This window comes from Prinia subflava, chromosome 1, assembly GCF_021018805.1.
Source record: "Prinia subflava isolate CZ2003 ecotype Zambia chromosome 1, Cam_Psub_1.2, whole genome shotgun sequence".
Classification (NCBI taxonomy): Eukaryota; Metazoa; Chordata; class Aves; order Passeriformes; family Cisticolidae; genus Prinia; species Prinia subflava.
In genome coordinates, this window is record NC_086247.1 from 131,404,398 (window position 1) to 131,422,464 (window position 18,067).

General features: G+C 38.0%; 1 protein-coding gene across 2 annotated transcripts in view; it reads right to left on the reverse strand.

Moving 5' to 3' along the window:
* Window positions 1–18,067, reverse strand: part of CDK14 (cyclin dependent kinase 14) — a 340,143-nt gene that overhangs the window by 199,290 nt on the left and 122,786 nt on the right. For both annotated transcript variants that reach the window (XM_063412536.1, XM_063412527.1), the window contains exon 6: window positions 9,971–10,065. In XM_063412536.1, coding sequence (XP_063268606.1) covers window positions 9,971–10,065 — 95 coding nt within the window. The remainder of the gene's footprint in view (window positions 1–9,970; window positions 10,066–18,067) is intronic.

An 18,067-nucleotide genomic window follows, 5' to 3' on the forward strand; every position in this document is an offset into this window, starting at 1 on the left:
TTGCAGCTCCTACAGGAGCCTGAAAGTGAGAGAGAGATTAAGTTACTTTTCCAACATAACAGCTCATAGTCTATTACTTTTCCAACGTAACAGCTCATAGTCTAAGCAAAAATCAACAAAGCCATACACACTTGCTCAGAGTCTCTCTGTAATATTTTTCACTCATTTTCCCCCCATATGATCAACTACCATGACAACTCTACAAAAAGTATGATTGACTTATGAAATATTGTCTTCCAGACTCACAGGAAGAAATGAATTGATGAATGGGGGTTTTGATTTAAACTTGGGGCAGTGTATAATTGTATGAAGGTAATTTTTATTCAGCAAGACTCTGGTTTATAAGTAGACACATGTGTGTTTATGTTTGTGAGCATACTGTGTATAAGCATCTGCTGAAGGGAAAAGAATTCTGGCTGATATTTATACAGCTGAAGCAAGGTTTATATACATTACATCCTAGGTCTGGAAAAGAGAGAGTATGCAAACAAAGGGGGAGAAAAGACAAATGTTGATGACTCTTTCCCTCTCCTCTTGAAGGAATTCTAATTATGAATAGATGAGTAAACCACAAGCTAGAAATGTCCTCAGATATGCTGTTTCAGTTTAATATCAACTCTTTTGCTCAGAAATCAGACTCTTCTACCAAACACAAATGTGTTCAGACAAAGGGTGGGATGTTTCCTTTCGAAGGCATGGCTAGTGACATGAAATGATCTCTACTTTGCCCACCCTTCTCCATAATAATAACGTGACTGTCATTCTCTTCTAATTAAATTAGTCACTTCTACTTCCCATGCAATACCTTCTCTTTCCCTCCTCTTCCTCAGTCTTGATAAACCTCCATGTGACTCAGGCATCCCATAATTCTGCCTAATTGGTTTCAGCTGTCATTTCTGAAGCTGGAATGCAGGGAGAGCCCGGGGCTTGTGAATGGAACAGGAAGCACTTCCAGCTTCATTCCCATCATGTGAAACCAGCAGTGTGTGAGAGCCCTCCCATCAAACAGAAGCGGAGTTTGGCTGCCGGCGGTGCCGCAGACAGATTGTGCTGCTCCGCGGAGGCAGCCAGGCTGCTGTCAGCCCTGCCTCCCTGCTCAAAGGACAGCACACATTATCTGTGCCCCAGCAGCTTTCCTGACTGAAATACTTCCCTTTTGTCACCAACAAATTCTTAAACCGATAATATAATTTACCAATAAAAGGATGGGTACCAGGAATATTTGAAGTGACAGGAGAACAAAAAAAGTTAATTCCTTTTAAATGGCATGTAAAGTTATTTCATGTCACTGGTATCTTCTAAATGTCATGGGCTCTCATTTTCATGTATTTCTGTGGCTTTCTATAATTCAATCTTTTCCCTCTACAAGGTGACACAGTGTTACCCATGCTAACAAAAAAATACCCTACAAGGTATCTCTGGGTGATACCTAAGCAACTTCCAGCAAAACAGCAGCAGGCAACAGCACCAGCTGGGCTGAGCAGCAGGGGAAAGATCTATATTAGGGATTCAAGGAAGAAAATCTGCCCCACAAGACACTTGTAATGAAAACATTTCTGCTGACAGATGTTTTTAGTGCCTTGGATTTCTCTCACACTGTCAACAAAGATAAGTATACTTCAAAATACATGAACAATACTGTATAGAAAAGGAGACTAGGTGCTGGGGAAGCACATAATACAGATAGAAACATATCTGAAAATCCCACAGAGAAAAAGAGACACACAGTTGTCTGATTTTTGGCTGTTACTAGAAAAGACAAATTTATTTATGGATACAAAGCCCCTGTTCATTTCACAGAGAATAATCTGGTTCCTTACAGACAAGTGAAACACACATCACTAAGAAAAGAATTACTGAGTGAACTAAGATATCTTCAAAAAATACAGTTTTCTAAAGATGCCAGTTTATCCTCCTCCTTATTCTCTGTCCACCTTAATAATTCTATCAGCTTTGTGTTCTTAGTAAATCAGGTTAGGGAGACAAAACCCAATTAATTTAGTGAGATTATCTGAACAAAAGAATGACACTGCAAAAATAAGCAGGAATTCCTGTTTAGAATGATCAAAATCTAGCATCAAATCATCAGCTTGTGCAAACTGTGATGCACTTAGAGACCTCAAAATCAACAGGGTTGGGACAATTTTTGCAAGCTGTTACACATGTGCCCACAAGGAAGGGCATGTGCACTTTTTCTATAATTTGTTATGCCACTGAGCTTCCACAACACTGACCATGACATGCACATCTAACAAACAAACAAACAAAAATAAAAATAATAAAATTTGAAGATACAAAAACGTTTCTTGTTAGAGCATGGAAAATACCCACAGGCTCATGGTGAGAGTACTTGCTCCAGGACCACGTCAGCAGAACACACACATGGCAGGGAGGCTGACAATCCACATACAGCCACACCAGTCAAATATCCACATCAATATTGGCATGGTACTGGCCATGGCTAATTCAGTTGTATCTACACAAGCTCACCTGGCACAAGAGCCCTTCGTATGGTGGTGTGTGCTGGGCAACAAGAGGGCAGGAAAGGACCAGTGCACAGCCTTCCTTCAAAAACCTCCACATCCTACCTAGACCTCTCTTAACACTGGCTGAGTGAATTTCCCTGCCATGTACCCTAATCCTAACTGTCCATGCATGACTGTAAGATTAATAAAAATTTCATAGGGAAAACTCACTTCAGACTGCGAGGCACACAAAAGAAAAATGATGCTTCCATGGATTAGATCTTCTTTATTCAAGCAAGTAAAACAGAAACAATTAATAGGGCTTTTTAACTTTCAAGAACTGGCTTTGTTTACTGTTTACTCAGGCTTGGTTCCTGGTTCCTCCTATTTGCCATTTCTTAATTATCTTTTACATCATAAAACTATAAACATAAAAATACCTGTGATTATTGATTTATTCATTCTTACTTCAGGACTTTTACTAGTTTTATTTTGCCAGAACTGCTCACCCCAAGTTTCTGTTTTTAAAGATTGCATAGATGTATTTTTATCAATATTACTAAATTAGTACAAAGTTACATACTTTGTTCAGGAAAGAAAAATCTATTTTTAATATTTAGAATTATGGTAGTCATCACTCTCCAAATAGTAAGTTCTGGACTGGTGGTTTGTTTGTTTTTTCAATCTCCACAGAATAAATCAGAGCTTCACATTTTAAGAGGAATTAAGAATCCATATTATTAAAGAGAGCCAGAGAAAAAGAAGTTTAATTAGACTGGACAGTCTCTAGTGCAAGTTGAGATACTGTCAGGTTTCACCTCAGAGGAACTAGGCAATGCCGGTTGATGACAGAAATAAAAAGATAGGGAATATGTGGGATACCACCAGAACTGCTGATGATAGAAGTGTGCATAAATCTATAACATAGAAATAATTAATTACTGAAAAAACCCAACCAAAAATCCAACACACACTAGCAAACAAAAGGTGCACAACTAGAAGAATTTCTTTTTGTAAACATTTTTAAGTAGTAAAATAAACTCATATTTTTTCTTCAGTTCCTGACACAGGAAAGCAACAGCATATTAACTTCACTAGAACACTAAAAGGGTTCGTATTTTTTCTGATAAAAATTATGATGCAGAAAGATACATATAGAAAGGACTTCAAAAAGAAAAAATAATAATCTTACCTGTATCTACTATCAATGACTGAATTCTGTTGATTATTTGCCTAAATTGCTCTTTAAAAACTGACAGTATTAGACAAACCATCACCTCATAGTAGCTTCTTAAGTATTTTATTATTGTTAGCATGAAAGAGGCATTCCTTGAGTTTAATCTTTCTCTTCCTTACTGTAATTTCAGATTTTCTTTTTTTATCCTCTTACCATTCACATAAAAATAGGTCACTGACTTTCTCTATGATATATTTAAAGGTTGTAAATGTCTTATCCTTTTTTTATCCCCAGCTCTTAAGAGCCCTACTTACTCTGACTTTTTCTTATAAGGCTTTATTCTTCATGTTTACTCACCCTTGTCTTTTTCCCCCTCAGGTCTCCAGCTCATTCATGTCTTTCCTGTGTGTACAAATTTACCCTATAGGATGGTGGCCTTACCTGTATTAAGTAGAGTGTCATCACTGGCATGTTTACTATGCTCATGCATCTTACTACATGTCTGTGTTTTTTAACAGACTGCAATGACACTTGAATTTTTATCTATCATTTAGGGAAAAACTAATTGGGATCTGTCAGAAAGTAGAATATCTCATGGGATTTCCAGTATTCCATCTGTCAGCTCAACTCTGAATGTGTCTTATGCTTTGATTTTGTTGTGTGTATTGTTTTGGGGTTGTTTTTTTTTAATACCTACATTGAATGCAAGTGTTAATACTTAATAAAAAGAAGAATAAATAATAGATGCTAATTATTAAATGGTGCACATCATATTTAACCAATATTTACCAACCATTAGTAAATTGTACAAAAATTGGTCATTCAGATACACACAGCCTTCCAGTCTGTACATCTTGATTAATTTTATTAATACATCTATTCATCAGCGTGTGCCCTCCATATGAAGTCTGCACATCTGGAAATCCTGCAAAGACAGGATTACAGAATCACAGAACATGCTGACTTGGAAGGAAGCCACAAGGACCATCAAGTCCAGCTCCTGGTCCTGCACAGCACCATCCCCAAGAGTTACACCATGTGCTCAAGAATATTGCATGGGTAACATCTGCCCTTGCTAGACGTGTAAACCTCTTAGACTAGCAGGAGTATTTTTATTTCAATTTAAATATACTTTTTCATTCTTTCTTTCCTACCAATTCCCATGTCTGGTAGAATCTTTACCTCTCAGCAAAGCGGTGAACAATTTCCTTCTGAAATCCCACCTCAATCTCTCCCTCCTGAAGCCTATTTTGTTTGCATTTCCAGCCTGTACTTGGACATCAGCAGCAGCTGTCCTGATCCGCTCATTAAACCTTGAAAAACAAGGCTTTCCCAAGAGCAGTATTCCCTTACTGCCTCTTCTCAACACCACAGGATTTCTTTTATCTCTGTTTACTCTCAGCCTTGTTCTGCCACCTTTTTGTCTGCAGTTTAAGCAATGCAACTTAAGGCAAGCGTGGGGCACAGGCTGGACTACAGGGGAACAGCTCCTTCTCTGGTCAAGGGACAGAGAAACTGCTAAATTCACCTGCTGCCATGCTGGGAGCCCTCAGTGCCTCTGGCCCTGGCCAGGGAGGACAGGCACGTTCACAGGGAGCAAGGGCGCCTGGATGCTCCTGCCTTGTCGCAGAGCTTCACCAGCTTTCGGTTCTTGTTTACCACAGCTGGGCAGGCTCCTCGACTTCAAACAGGAAGAAAATCACCCATCATTCCACTTTCACACCAAAATAATGTAATTCAGGCTCCAAATCAGTTTCACTTTAAGTCAAGGATTAGAAGACTCCTCCTTCCTTCTCGGAAGCCCGGGTTCTCCCTACATATTACACACCACTGAAGGATCCTAGTGATAAGATCTAAAAAGCAGCTCTGGGACACCACTGATTTTCCCTGCTCTCTCACCCACTAAAAAAGTGGATTTTTTGGTTTGTTTTCACAATCAATGCCATCATACCTTTAGTTTCAACGTTTGTTCTCTAGTAAAGTAAACAAAAATGCAAAAACAATAGTACTGTTCAATCCAAATTATCATAAGTGATAAGAAATTGAAATTTTTCAAATGGAAAAATTTTTGATCCTTGCAGGTAATCAATTTTGCCCATTTTCTTATATTATACTTTGTAAGTATTATGTAAGACAAATTTGTGCCAAGACAAATTCAAAATCTCAGCTGTGTAATTCTTAATTCTGATAAGGAATATATATGTCAATTTCCAATAAGCTATAAAATGAGAAACTCACATCAATTTTTTTCTTATAGGAAATGGGAGGGAAATGTAACTAATGAACTTTATTAAGTAAAGTCATTGTATAACAACCTATTTTAGCTGCTGTAATGAAGCAATGAAAATTAAACATTCTTCTTTAATGGAAAGTAATTTTTAGAAGCAAAAACATACACAAATATTAAAATAGGAAAGGCAGTTGAAGATGCTTGGGTTTAAATTACATTATTAGATTACTCTGGAGCTTTTTCACTATTGAGGCAGACATAATATTGCTCATTACTCATCCTTCCAATTATAAGTATCTGTTCTTGTTGCAAACCTAGTTCATAAATATTGAAAGCATGATGTAAAGTATTGCTATACAAGATAACTTTTACATGCCAGGAATAGGACGAGCTGCTGGTTCATTTATTGATAATAATACACTTACATAATTATGCATAATACTGAAAACTTCATTATCATTCTACCAAGCCTGTAGCAAATACATTTTGCTTAGGATTGCGTATCAGCAATTAAATGTTTCTAAATTCAGTCATCTTCCCTCTAAATAAACAAGTGAAGCAGCAAATGGTAGCAGCTAATGATCATTTTAGAGCAGACAGATGTGAACACATCTTCAGAGATCTCTCAATATGTCTGAGCTCTCACCTGTAAAATTCACCACTCCCTAGGGCAAAGCTGGCCGTATCAGTGGGACCTGCACTGAAGCCACCATCCCCTTAAGATTGCCTGAACCAACACCTGAACAGAGCCTGGTGAGGAGGGGAACAAAACCTGAGTGAACAGTCACACAAGTGCACTGAACTGTAAACTGAACTGACCTTTTACTCTGGGAAGTCACTGCAGTCTCATACAGTAGGTACAAAGTGTGTCAAATCTGCATTTTCAGATCTTGCTTAGCACATCCCAGTTAGCTATACAGAAATCATATTCTTCACCATTTATACAAGAAAGACTATCAGCCATTCAGGTTTTGTAGAGGAAATTCCAAGCAGCTCATTCTCAAAACTCCCCAGGTAATAAGCAATGGCTCTTAGTCATCTAGTGATAAAACTGAGCTCCAAGCATGGTTTGCAATATGCTGATGTAAGAGTTAACAAAGAACACATAGAAATTATGCCTGTCTAACAAGGTACTGTATTCTAATCTACTTTTTACTAAGTTCTTTCATTCAAAAGGAGTAAGCCCCCCTTCTCCCACATGAATGTACAATTCCACATTCACCACCAAGATGTTTATATGGAGAACAAATTTCTCCTGATATTCAACTGTCAGAATTTTTAAAAATTGCCTTTTGTTGGCTTTGCAGACCACCAAGCTTAAAGTTAAAACTCTGTCATGTTTTCATCTGACAGACATACACATTGAAAAAAAAAGCTAATTTGAGGGACCCAGAAAATTTAATGACCGCCATGTTCCCTTTCAGCATTTAACTTAATACCATAATGCATTTTGCAATGAAAGATGCTACATAAATTCAATTTCATTCTACTCTTTCAAGGTCAATGCTGAAACCAAACATCTCTGATAACCTCAGACATTTCACCATAATTATTTTCCCAATGGAATCATCCCCAACCTCGCAACCCAAAGTTTTCATTTGCTGAGAACTCTCGGATCAATAACTGTTCCTGCCTAATTTAGTCATGATACCTCAGTCAAACATCTTTTATTATGTTTGAAAAGGTCAATAGTGATCAATGGCAATAGTGTATCAGTTCCATGATATCCCTTTATGAAATAAGTCAAATTGCAATCCCTTTTAGGTTAGGATTAAGTCATTCAAAAATGTACCCCACCGTGTAATTTTAATCACATGAATATTTTGACTTCTTTCAGTGCAAATTACTCATATGATTGAGCTAAACCATGTACAGGTGTTAAAATAACAACAAAACCAGCCATTCCAGATACAGAGCTCAGTAACAGCAATTACACAGCTAGATTGCATACTCAACCAGCCAAAATTTGTACACTTAAATGGGCAATTGTAATTTTTGCTTCTGCACATTCACATTATGCACTGAATGGAAGCTTTATAACCAAAGGAACAAATGAGATCCTTGCAATCATGCAATTAAAACCAGTCTCATGCACACCAACAAGAATTCAATTCAGGTTATGTGGGCACTCTCAAGCATTATCAGATAGCATTCACTATTTGATCAGACCATAACTTTACATTACCAAACAATGAGATGAGACTTTTGTTAAGAAATTCTGTCATCTCAAGGCACAGGGACATTTTACAATGTCATTATTATACTCTCTTTAGGCTGTTTGGAGAGAATAAAGTATCCTTCCTTTTTTCCCCACCAGCACCTTGAGAGACTGCCTACCAGCCTAAACAATAAAATATTACTTGGATCAGTTGCTAGAAACCATTACTAAATGAGATTTTCAAACGGCCTCAATGGCTACCAAACACCATGGGGACCAAAAGGTGCAACCACCAGCAGGGTTAGTCCCTTGTTGGAAAACAGCTAAGTGAATCCAGAAGGATGTGCCACTGCATGAAGCTTAATCTGTGTCTGTCCATGGCTGGGAGCCAGGTCATAAACAACCTATCTTAAACACCCTTACTGGATATAAAATCCAGAAACTTGCATCAGTGTAATAAGCAACATGTAAAATCCAGTAATTTGAAATTAGTGTAATAGGCAAACCCAGCTATTTTAGGGAGAAACATACTCTGTACATCTAATTTCTCAACCAGCTCCAAAGAATACAGCTAAATACAGCCAGTGACAAATGAGACTGCAAAATGTATAAAGATATGCAAGTAAGTGTACACTGACCATTACATAAAGTTAAGTACCAAGGCTTTTCCTATGTTAATTCAGTGTGTAAGTCAGGAGCAGAAGAATTACTGATTTTAAGAAAATGAATTAAATTTTTATTACTGTTCCAATACCTGAGGTAAAAAAAAAAATCCAAAAAACCAAAACCAAAACCAAAAAAACAAACAAACAAACAAACAAACAAACAAACAAAAAAAAAAAAAAAAAAACCAAAAAAACCACCCCATAGTGTATCAAATGCTCTGCAGGCTGCTGCAGCTGAATACCCACACCCTCACAGGATAGCACATTTATGTAAATACACAAGATGAAGGGCTTCTCCAGACAAGACTCTGTGGTGCTGTGTGCATTATCATGTAAAAATTAAGGCCTGCCCCCAAAAAACACACAAAACAATTCCTGTCTTAAGGAGAGATGTATTTAGAGTAAGGCTAGCAATCACTGTACTTAATAAACACAGTGTCTTACAGACTACAATACAATAACTGATATTGCACTGAAAATCTAACAGTATCTAAACTCATTTGTTTCTTTTAAATTACATGCTCTTGGACCCATCTGTGAAAACTGGGAGGTTAATTATGATAATACATTGCATAATTCCACAGCTAAATGCTAAAGTAGTTCTACATAAATGCCATATGTTTGTCTTAGAAAAACTAAAAAGATTAATTAGGAGGCTAAGGCCAGTACTTTGGAAAGTAATATTCTCAACACAATTAGATCCTTACACTGCCTACTATGTAAATTGAAGTTTTAATTAATAGTTAAAACATTAGTCATGGCAAAATTTAAAAAAATCCCGAATTCTAAATTGCATGCACTAGACATCGTTTTACTGGCATCACTTATAAAAAGACAGTCTGCACAAGCCAATCACACACACAAAAGAAGCAATTTAAACGTGATATATGCTTTTCATTAAGGAGCATATACCTGTTAAGCATTTCAGTCCTATTCTTCCCTACATTATTCTCACCTATCTAAAGTTACCTGATCATATCAGTAAAGAAAAAGCTCCAATAAACAAACTATAACTAGAAAGCAGAGTAAGTTTGAAAAGTCAAGTCAACAGCATAAGGTCCTTCAAGAGCCCTAGCAGCCATTTCTCCATCTCTGAATCTGGTTCTAGCCCAGCTTTCCCACTTTTAGCCAACTCCACTTCAAAGCCATCACTCTCCTGAATGAAGTAAAGGGTTATTTTGGTCTGATTCATAGATCACTGATGGTAAAGAAAGCATTTCCATAAAATTCAGTGCACTCTGGACCATACCTAGAACAAACAGTCACTTTACTCACCACATATTCAAACACAAGTGTCAAGGTCTCCTTGGTGTGAATGATGTCATGAAGCAGCACAATGTTTGCATGTTTCAATCCTTTCAAAAGAGAAGCTGAAAAGCAAAACATACATGTTATGTTAGAGTATCCAGACATTTTATATTGATTTGCTCTCTTTTTTCAGTGACTTAAATGAGCTTCATAACCTGACAACCAAGAGTTGTACTTTAGTATCTTCTATGTTGATGAGTTCCGCACATCCAGATTTTGAAGATCACACCTTCCCATACAACGCTATTTTCTCCACCTTGCTGGTCAAACTCAGCCTCACTCTGAGGCCAAAATGAGCTGGAGCAAGAGAAGCTTTCTTTACACAGCCTCCTCTAAGTGAATCACTCATGTCTGAGCAACCAGACAGCAAGGGCACTCCTACACTCAAAGGTATTTTTTTTATGTCTCAGATGAAAGTCAAGCATGTCTTTTCAAAACATAATCGTTCCTATCCAATACAACAGAATTGCTATCTAAATTAAGTGCAGCATCTATTCCAAGAAAAGTGTTTTAGGCAATAATTCTCCTTTCTCTCAAATGCAACAGAGATTTAATGAATCATTTGTATTAGCCCATGAGAATAAATGCATGGTATATTTTTTAATGCTACTAGCTCATGTCTTCAGAAAAGACAAAGACCTATCTAGTGAACTTTCAGGTAATCTCCTACACTAATTTTTTTTACAACCTAATACATATTTAATGTTCATTCCATATTACATATTTAATGCTCCACAAGACATGGCATATTTTAGCAATATATGCTGACAAGCCATGTGTTGTTACCAATGTCATTCTGTCGTCGGTGCCTTGTCATCTCATGCATACATCTGAGCAGGACTATCAGTCACCCTAGCAAGTAAATAATAGATACAAAGACATGCAAATGAGTGGCATATTTCTAAACTGAATAATGTGGAACTTTCTTCTGTCACCCTTCTACTTTTGTCAAGGAAAAAAAATGAAAGACCAAATGTGTGTCTCAATCCTTTACTGTGCAAAAAAGGAAACTACAGAGTTTCCACAGCACTGTTACCCCTTGCTGTCCTATTCAGGGTTTTCCATCAGGCTGAGCTAACTCCAAGGGTCATGTGGCTTTGAATTAAGATAACTACATGTCATCTCTCATACTGGTCTTTGGGAGATCAGTCTGACAAGTTCATCACTCTAGGAAGCAACACAAAAGCAACACGGCATCTGGCTGCATTGGTGTTCCTCCACAAACATCCTTAGCATCACACTCTGGAGTTCATCCTAGACAGAAGGCAGTCAGCAAAGAGGAAAATACCATAAAGCTGCTTCACAGTGAGTTTCATCACAGACATCACAAAGACAGGATGGCAAACCTGCAAGGAAGCTCTATGACCAAGAATGAGGCAACCCTACAACCTGGCTGAAGAGGTGAGAGGAAAAATTTCAGAAGAGCTTGCTTTGGCCTCCTCTCCACAGGTCATGCTGTTTAGGGAGCCAGCACAGAGGAGTCTTTGCTGTGCTCTGCGTTTGTTGCCACTGAGCTGTAAAACAGCTACTATAAAAACAGGAATTTTAAATGTTTGATCAGCGCACGTCCAGAAACTGTTAATATTCCACAAATTAAATAGAAGCCTTTTCAGAAAGGGAGAGCCATGAGCAAATTTCATGGGATCCTCATCTTAGAATCTGGACAATTTCTTGGAGCTAAAGCTCAGAGAGATTTGTATATGTTTGGCTTCTTTAAAGACAATGATGAGAAATTGCTACTGGAAAAAGGTATAGATACAAACAAAAGATAAAGAACAAGCGTTTTGAAAGGTATCTTCTAACAGAAGCAAGAACTTTTAACCCAAGGAAACACTAAGAAGAGTTCACCTGAAGTAACAGGTTTTTACCAGCTCTTTCCTCAAACCTTATTGAATGACCATACATTCACTGGGAACAAAAAAAACTATCCTAGCAGAGCCTGTGTTGAACTGTAATAGTATTTATGACCTCTGTCAAGCTTTTGCTGTTCAGATCATCACCTGAGGCCTTTAATTCCTCTAGCTGACCATTACTTTGCTGCTAGAATCTGTATGGGTCATTAAAACTTAAAAGGTACATTGAAAGCAGCTTACCTCGAGGTCTTTACAAATACTGTCTTTCCCCTTCGGTCCCCTCCCCCACTCTTATTTATCTTCTCTAATATCCAATTCTCCCCTTTTACAGCCTCAATAATCAGCATCTGCCATATATTACAAGAACTACACCTGCAGGGCGAAATTTCTGTCTTCTCCATTAGTCCAAGTGAAATACAGTAGGTAATACAGCACAGAGAGCAAAATCATCTTAATTGCACTAATTTTACACTACAGAAATAAGCAATTACACTATCAATTTATGAGAATTCTGTGAGAAAACAAACATAACTGGTGAAAGTAAGAGAATTACCCCACATGTTCTTCTATCAGGACATACCATTAAGATTGCCTGTCTTGTGAAAACACTGCTTTGTTTCTTAAAAAAAAAGTGGGAGGGGAGAATGTAAAAAGAGAAAAAAAGTTGTCTGAAATAGGAAAGCTGTTTCTTCTTCCACAAAGTACTTTAAAAACAAAATGAAATATGAACCATAACATGGAGTTTTTTCCAGAAGAACAGCTTTTCAGAACAAATGACCTATACACCTCCTCTTTTGGGCAAGTTTTTACTTGAAGGCGATAGAACTTTGGATGAACTCCACTAATTCAAAGACAAACCCCAGAAATTCACATCCAAAAGAATAAAAAAGAGTCCAGAGAATCTGTCAGCATCAAGTTGAGACAAGGCTGACTTTACCTTTGAAGCTGCCAATGCAGCTGCTACTGGAGCTCAGTGAGAAGTCAGGTGCTGCTGTGCCTGGTCTTACTTCTAGAACAAAATAATTCTGTCAGAGAAGGCCATCTCCATCCAGTGATTATTATCCACAGATTTCACACAGAGTTGTTTTCTTTTAAGATAAAAAGACTAAAATGTTGTTGAAAAAGCGTTGCGACAACTCACAAAAGTGGGGCCAATGAACTAGTGCTCACTGTATTCTTAACATGTATTTTTACTAACAAAATTATACAATTCTGCTTCAAAAGTACCGGCACTCTTTTTTTACCCTTGGTATGAAATGTAAGATAAACAGATGGCAGCACTTTTAATTAATTTCTCCAAAGAGTTCTGAGCAGCAAGGAATGTTAAAATTCATTTTTAAAACACTTTGGACAAAGTATTATATGGGTTTGAATGGCCAGGTGTTAACTCTGTCACCTATGTTTGCAGAGTCCCACACAGCAAATTCAAACAAGGAAGGCGAATTGTTGACATACTTCAAAAATTACCAACATCCCAGATGATAATTTCTGTGACTTTTACACAAGCTCATGATCTGAGTCGCTAAATGTACCAACACTCCACACTTTCCATCAAGGGCTAATAGCCACATTTGCATACTTAAAGGAAACACATTGCATTTGCTTGAATAACCATCACAGGCTCGCTTCCAACAAGGGGATGCTCTCATCTATTATGAGCTCCTGGCAAGCTGCCATATCGCTTGTGCTGGTCAAGGAGGTTCTTGCTGTTCCCAGATGAGCTGGATTCTAAAGAACACTCACTCCACAAACAAGGCAAGCCAGATGGACTGCTGCCAACTCTTACCCAAAACCTGAGTAGCATCAGTAAATCAGTGCTTTGCTTCCTGCGGGCTCTACAGCATCAACTCAAGCCTGACACTCCACTAACAAAGCCTTGTGACTTTTACATCAGCCTCGGCTTGGGAGTGTTTGGAAAAAGGCTATTCCCACATCTCATAAAGTAATATTTCACAGCTGTATGATAAATTCAAGAAAAGCAACTGTTACTATTGACTACCAGATCACATGGAAGAACTTTTCACTAGCAAAGATAGTAGTTTTGAAAATGGTAAGTACATTAAGCTCAAACATTAATTATGGTCTTTTGATCATCCATTCAATCTTTCAGTTCCTGACTCTCATTTTATTCTCACTTTGTGAAAAATCACAAATCTCCACTGTGGCTCTTGACAGAAGAATAACCCATGATCCTCAAACTGGCTGATATTTCAGTGACCTGGAAGCTTTTCTCAGCAGCAGCAGCAGCAGAACTCAGCCTCATGCTGCTCATATGCACTATAATGGACAACTGCTGCTGATGTTCTCTCATATTTCCACATTTTCAACGTTTTTCTAAAAAGTATAACTATAAAAATTCCTGCTTTCCTCAGTAGCTGGGGTGTCCTCTGGGATTACCATGCACCAGTGCTAACTATTGCTCATGCTGCTACTCTCATGCAGCGCTCACCCTTTCTCACTGTCACTCCAGGAGGATTTCTCTCATCAGGAGACTTTTGAAGACTGCACACCATGGGAGCTTGCACTTCTCTAATGCTGTTAATGCAACTGTGCATCTTTTCTGCCCTGTTGGGTTTCTGAGATGCCAAAGAACACACATTCTAGTCAGTCACAGAAATCTGTGAAAGCACGTAAGCTGCTGTGCTTCAGAGCCAAACAACTTATCTTTAAAATTCTGCAGCTTGTCACAGTCTGCAGACACAACGGTGCTCTCTGTCAGAGTGCCAACTTCTTGCATACACAGGGATCAGTCTCTGAGCTCTCCTGGAAAGGCGTCCTTAGTGAGAAAACACTCAAAGAGTTCTTTTCTTATAACCATGTTTTCTGAACAAACACGTGTTTCGAATGTGTCTTACTGCCTGCACAAACTACAGTTCTCCTTCTCTTCCAGCAACTTATTTTCAATCTATACATCTTTCATAGCAATTTTTAAAATTTGGCCTGAGAGCAGAATGTCCCTTATGCTTCTCATCCACTTCCCACACAGCAGGAATTTCTGTGTTACTTAGAATTCTACCACAGAGACAAGAATACAGCACTCTGTTGGTTTTGCAGCAATAAATGTGCAGTAATTTCCTCCTCAGAAATGCAGTCCCCAAATCTACACTTTGCTATTTTCCAGTTCACCCATCTGAAATGATTTACTGTGAGCAAATAGCTTTGCTTTCCTAGGACCCTAACGTACAAATTCAATTCAGTGAAAACTGTACATCCTAGCTAAGACCACACTGACCAGAAACTTCCCATCTTCTCACCACAGGATATATTCTACAGAATGATCACTATTTATAGAACATATGTAATCCCAAGTAATTGATTTTATAGCTGCCTACCTATAAACACAAAGAGTTGGTCATCTTCCACTCTGATCTTAGAGGACACAATGCAACAAAGATATATAGGTCACTCTTCAGCTTGGAAAACTTTCTAGGAGGACGTTTCATAACAAATTGCAAAAGAATTTGTGAGCTACGGAAAGAAGAACCAGTAGAATAGAAAACTTTAGAAGGGTTATTACATAAGCTTAGCTCAATTACCTTCTTTATGACTAATTCCAACCCCATGAAAGTCTCTTCTAGATTTAACAAATGGTCCTTATTCTAGCTTTTGTTAAGTCAAAATAAGGACAGTCTGCCATTAAGAAAGCAAAAATTGTTTCTCATCCTTGAAAGAAATGACTTGGTAGCCCTTCAACTGTAGGTCACTTTGCTGGAGGGACTACCTGGATCAAATTAGCTTCATTTACCTCCTCAGCCTCAATTCAGGCTTACATGAGCAACTTGAACTTTTAACTGATTTTTTTTTTATTATTTGTGGAATTTCTTTTTTCTGCTCCTCCTTGCAAGTATAGTATGCTGATAGAGAAGAAATACAGAAAAAGTGTGTGTATTGCAACACACAGGCACCTTCAAATGTTCTTGTTACAGCTGTAGTCCCCTAAGCAAAAGGCAAGTCACAAACCTGCTAAAATCTCTTTGCCAATTGAACTGGAATAAAACACTGGAAGGACCGATCAAATAAGCTCTGAAAAGCACTACAATATATTATTCTAACAGTTATACAGAAACTGCTGCCATATGAAATGAATGTCTCTTTCATTACATTCTAGCTATAAACGTATGCATTGTATATTGTTCCCAGTGCTCTTCCAACACAAATACAGATGGAAGTTAAAAATAAAGAGACATCATCCTATTGAAGCCAGACTGTTTCAGAAAGCAATTGCAATATTCTACTCCTATCTTGTAGCCACCAGCCATATTTTGCCTTCCCTATCCATTTCAGTGTTCAAGAGGAGGAAACTGTGTAAACCAAAAATATGCAGCGTTTACAGAAAACAACTCTATAATGCAGGTAGCATGTGAAAGCAGGAACATTTCTATTACTTTTTGATGCACACATGGCATGATCGGGACTAATAAAACGACCTATTTATAAAACCATCACTGGCTGTCTTCAGCCTTGTTATTGTGATGAATTTCAGACATTGTCTTCACATAAATATATATATCTACCTTTGAATTACTTTGGAAGTTTTCAACCCAAACAGTTTCCCCTGTCTCTCAAAAACAGGCTTTAGTAACAACTTCTGTAACTCACAGAATAACTTTCCCATTGGAAAAAAATTCAAACCCCTCAACCCAGCGTTTTGGAGTAGAGACTTAAAATCCGTGAATAAAGAGGCCTTTATAATAGAAATACACACTTTGCCATCTCTTGAAACTACGCTAAATTTGGTCAAGTTAAAGTTTCGCAAACTGTCTCTTTGGGTCAGCCTGCCTATCAGCAGTGTGAAAGGAAGGAGGAATACCAAAAAGAGGAGATTCTTTTTGGAATACTAAAAAGAGGAGATCACAGGCAGGGCTGTGATCCATAGTGGAAGCTAGGACAGCTGGGTAAGGAGAAAGAAAAGCCAGTGGACAAATGAACAACCTTCCCAGGTGTAAAAACTCAGGAAGTGGAAGGAGCACATAGGACAGAAAAGGAACAGGATGCAGAGCACAGGGTGGGGAAACACTCACATTTTGGGGGAAGTACACAAGAGCCTGCAGACACTAGCACATATCCTCCACTGATGTCCATACAAGAACCCAAGATTCCCCCTGCTTTCAGCAATAATCAATGAATGCGTCTGGCAGTTTTCCTCATTCTCCTGCAGTTTCAGTCTACAGAGAGAAGCACCCTTCAAAGTACCAGGTAACATTTCAGTTCAGGCAGGGTGTGTTCATACAAATGAAACACTAGAGTGCAGACACAACAACAGAAAATGGAATATAGACTTCCATTTGCTTTTTCAATCATTTTGAACATACTTAAACAAAAATCCAAATTAAAATAAAGAATGCCAGGCCAAGGGTTCCAGACAGAGATGGACTACAATTGCAGGGGCTGCTGCAATGTGAACTCTGAGATACACACACATTCCTGATGTCACTACTGTGAGATAAGCCGGAGTTTCAGTTCACAGCTGCTTCACATCTATCTTGCATTTATCTCACACTTTGACAACCTGCAAATTCACAGCCTAACCTCTCCTGCAATGGCCAGCTTGTGTGCTTGTACCCATTAACTGTTCTCAGGTCTTTAATTTTTTTTCGAAGATGAAATAAGCAGTGGAAGGATCTTGCCCATTCATCAAAGAAGCTGAAAACTCCACCAGGTCTAAGACAGAAGAAAATCATCCTGATCTTTACCCTTACCTTACCACTGATTAGGCATCACTTTAAGTCACTCAAGTTGATAATATGATCATGTTCCTCATTTTCTGAACATTTCAACTTTTGATCTTCATTCACATTTATCAGAACCGGAGAGTGCATACAATTATTACAGAATCCCAAGCAGCCCTGTACACTAATATTACCTAATGTTATGCAAATACTTTGAAAGTCATCTCAAAATCATCATTTAAAAGGACTCTCGGCAAGTGGGGTGCTGACAAGATGAACAAATATTTAAGTAGTCAGAGTCGAGTGACAAGTGTTCTAGAAATTTTCAAAACCATCTGTGTTTTAGTAATGCACAGTAGGTGCCTATAGCTAGAGCCACCCATCAAGAACATTAAATTAAATTAATCGATCATCATCTGACACAGGCAGAGATCACACAGCAGGAGCAAACATGGTGCTGTTGTGTAATTAAGGAAAGAACATTAAGTAGACGTAAAGAGATCAAATTAAGTTTTCACAGGCAAACTTTATTCTGACAACTT